The sequence below is a fragment of the Colletotrichum tamarilloi genome (genome assembly GCF_030869305.1).
Source record: "Colletotrichum tamarilloi strain Tom-12 chromosome Unknown Scaffold_429.1, whole genome shotgun sequence".
Classification (NCBI taxonomy): Eukaryota; Fungi; Ascomycota; class Sordariomycetes; order Glomerellales; family Glomerellaceae; genus Colletotrichum; species Colletotrichum tamarilloi.
This window is the reverse complement of record NW_026849811.1, coordinates 1-2,205: the sequence shown is the minus strand read 5'-3', so window position 1 is coordinate 2,205 and position 2,205 is coordinate 1. Positions and strand designations below refer to the sequence as shown.

General features: G+C 50.6%; 1 protein-coding gene across 1 annotated transcript; it reads left to right on the top strand.

Annotated features, from left to right (window-relative positions):
- Positions 1 to 322: 322 nt before the first annotated feature.
- CTAM01_17231 (uncharacterized protein) lies at positions 323 to 821 on the top strand (the record flags this gene model as incomplete). The annotated part of the gene is made up of 2 exons (XM_060533219.1): positions 323 to 336; positions 428 to 821. The coding sequence occupies 2 exons, from the start codon at positions 323 to 325 to the stop codon at positions 819 to 821; spliced, it is 408 nt and encodes a 135-aa protein (XP_060372203.1).
- Between the last annotated feature and the right edge of the window lie 1,384 nt (positions 822 to 2,205).

Genomic DNA, 2,205 nt, shown 5'->3' with positions numbered 1-2,205 from the left:
AACTCAGAGGAGCATAATGGCTAACTTATTTCCGTCAGCCACTCCCTGTTTTGCGAGGCTTCTCATGGAAAGCTCTTCCTCGCCGAGCTTCCAGACAACGCTCAGGTATCGTTGCTCCGGATCAAGCCGCTCGGCAAGTGTGCTCATTACTTCACAGAAAATCTTAGATGTTGGGACTGGGACAGGCGCGTCGGCTATGTATGGTCGTACACATCAAAAGCGTTGAGGAAGTAATGCTGACATTCGTACCTCAGCGAAGTTGGCGAAACTCATCCACACGCCCTCGTGGTTGGAATCGACCTATCACCGATTCAGCCTCAATATGTTCCGCCGAACGTAGAGTTGTCAGTGCAGCCTGCTCCTTGACATCACCAATTGGAATTTGCGAGGGCTCCTTTTTGCATGACAATGCTGACTTCTCTTTCAGCCAAATCGATGACTTCAACGAACCGTGGACATTCAAAGACAATTCTCTCGACTACATCAACATGCGGTTCCTGACTGGATCCGTTCGTGATTGGGAATTTTTAGTGGGTGAAGCCTATCGCTGCCTGAAAGAAGATGGGATTCTGGAAAGTTCGGAGCCATCATTTCTCATCGAGAGCGACGACGGCACGGTGGACCAGAGAAGTGCCTGGAATCAGTGGCACGGAGTCTTCCAAGAATACGGGGCCCAGATTGGACAGACGTTCTCTGTAGTGCAAGAGGGCATACAAAGACAGGCTCTGGAAGAGGCACACTTCAGTGACATCCGAGAGCTTGACTATAAGGTACAAATTGCATCACTGCCATCAGTGCTTGGAGAGAAGTTTAACATTTGATCTCAGATACCGATCGGGAGTTGGCCAAGAGATGAAGAATACAGATGGTTGGGACGCTGTGCGCAGTCAGCAATAGAAAAAGACGCCTTGGGGTTTCTTCTACGACCGTGTACATCAGCTGGGTGGGATGTGGGACACATCGAAAATTACCTTGCCGGCTTGAAAGCGGAGATGAGGTCAGGCCTGACGCATCCGTGGTTTCGGTTTAAGAAGGTTTGGGGGCGTAAGGTGCCATCATCTTCAGTCGTACAGTAGTGTAGGGTTGGAATCGCTAGTCTGGAGGTTCATTTGATGCTGTATCGTAGTTTACGCGACATATATACTGAAAAAGCTACACACCGTGTAGGTGCCATTTTCGGAGCGAGATCGTCTTTGTGCATCGTGAACCATTCAACTAAACAACTGTTATACTAGTCGCCAGGAGCCAATTTTGGCAAAAGTCTTGAACAGAGTTTGACTACCTTGAGGGAATAGCACGGCAACATGTTGCCTGTTACATACATACATAGTTTATTACGCCCCGGCTAAGCTATTCAGGGCTCGTGTGATTATCCACATATTCTCCACTTTCGTTCATATCCTTGCCTCCCAGAAGCCCATACAAGTTTTGTCTGCCTCCGTATGTGTCATCTTCAGTTTTACATGCCAATGCTGCGGTTGCTCGTGGTGTTAGTAACAGGCCATCTTGAGGTTGTCTCCCAAAGTGTTCAGCGTCCTATCGTCGGCGGCCGAAGCCAGTCCTGCTGTCGGTGGCACGAGGGTGCGTGGGGGTTGTCGTCGGTTAGTGTGTTGATGTAGGTGGTGTGTGATCTCGCTGCTGGTTGATCTGTGCATCCAGCCTCTGTGTACTCATGGCAAACTTGATCGTCTCTTTGACAACGTCTATGCATGGCGACCAATCATCAGGGTCGGACGCGCTCTTTCCTCCGAGAAAGTACGATAGGTTTCCTCTCTGCGTTTCCGTCTGTTGAAGCATCCGAGTTCGTTGTGCCGTCCACTGTGTGCAACGGAAGAGAGAATACTCTACCGATTCTGCCGCATGCTCGCAGGCGCAATGCGCCGAGGCAGTTGCTCCGATCTGGTGCAGGTACCAGTTCAGTCTTGCCATGCCGGTGCGCAGTTGCGCTAGGATGCTGGCTTCTTTCCAAGAGAGCTCGTCATATAGGTCACGTGTATGCCTTCCTGGTAAAGCGACGTCGATCTTCTTTGAATGTGCTCCCACGTTGTTGGGTAAAGCTCCGTACTTCTGTCGCACGTTCTGTAAAGCGATTCTAAGTGCCGTCGAGTAGGCTCTGGTCGGTCGTTTCTGCGGTGTCTTGTTCGGTCTCGTGCTGTCCTTTGCTGCTGCTTTGGCCGCTTGCGCCAGGTCTGACTCTACAGCTGA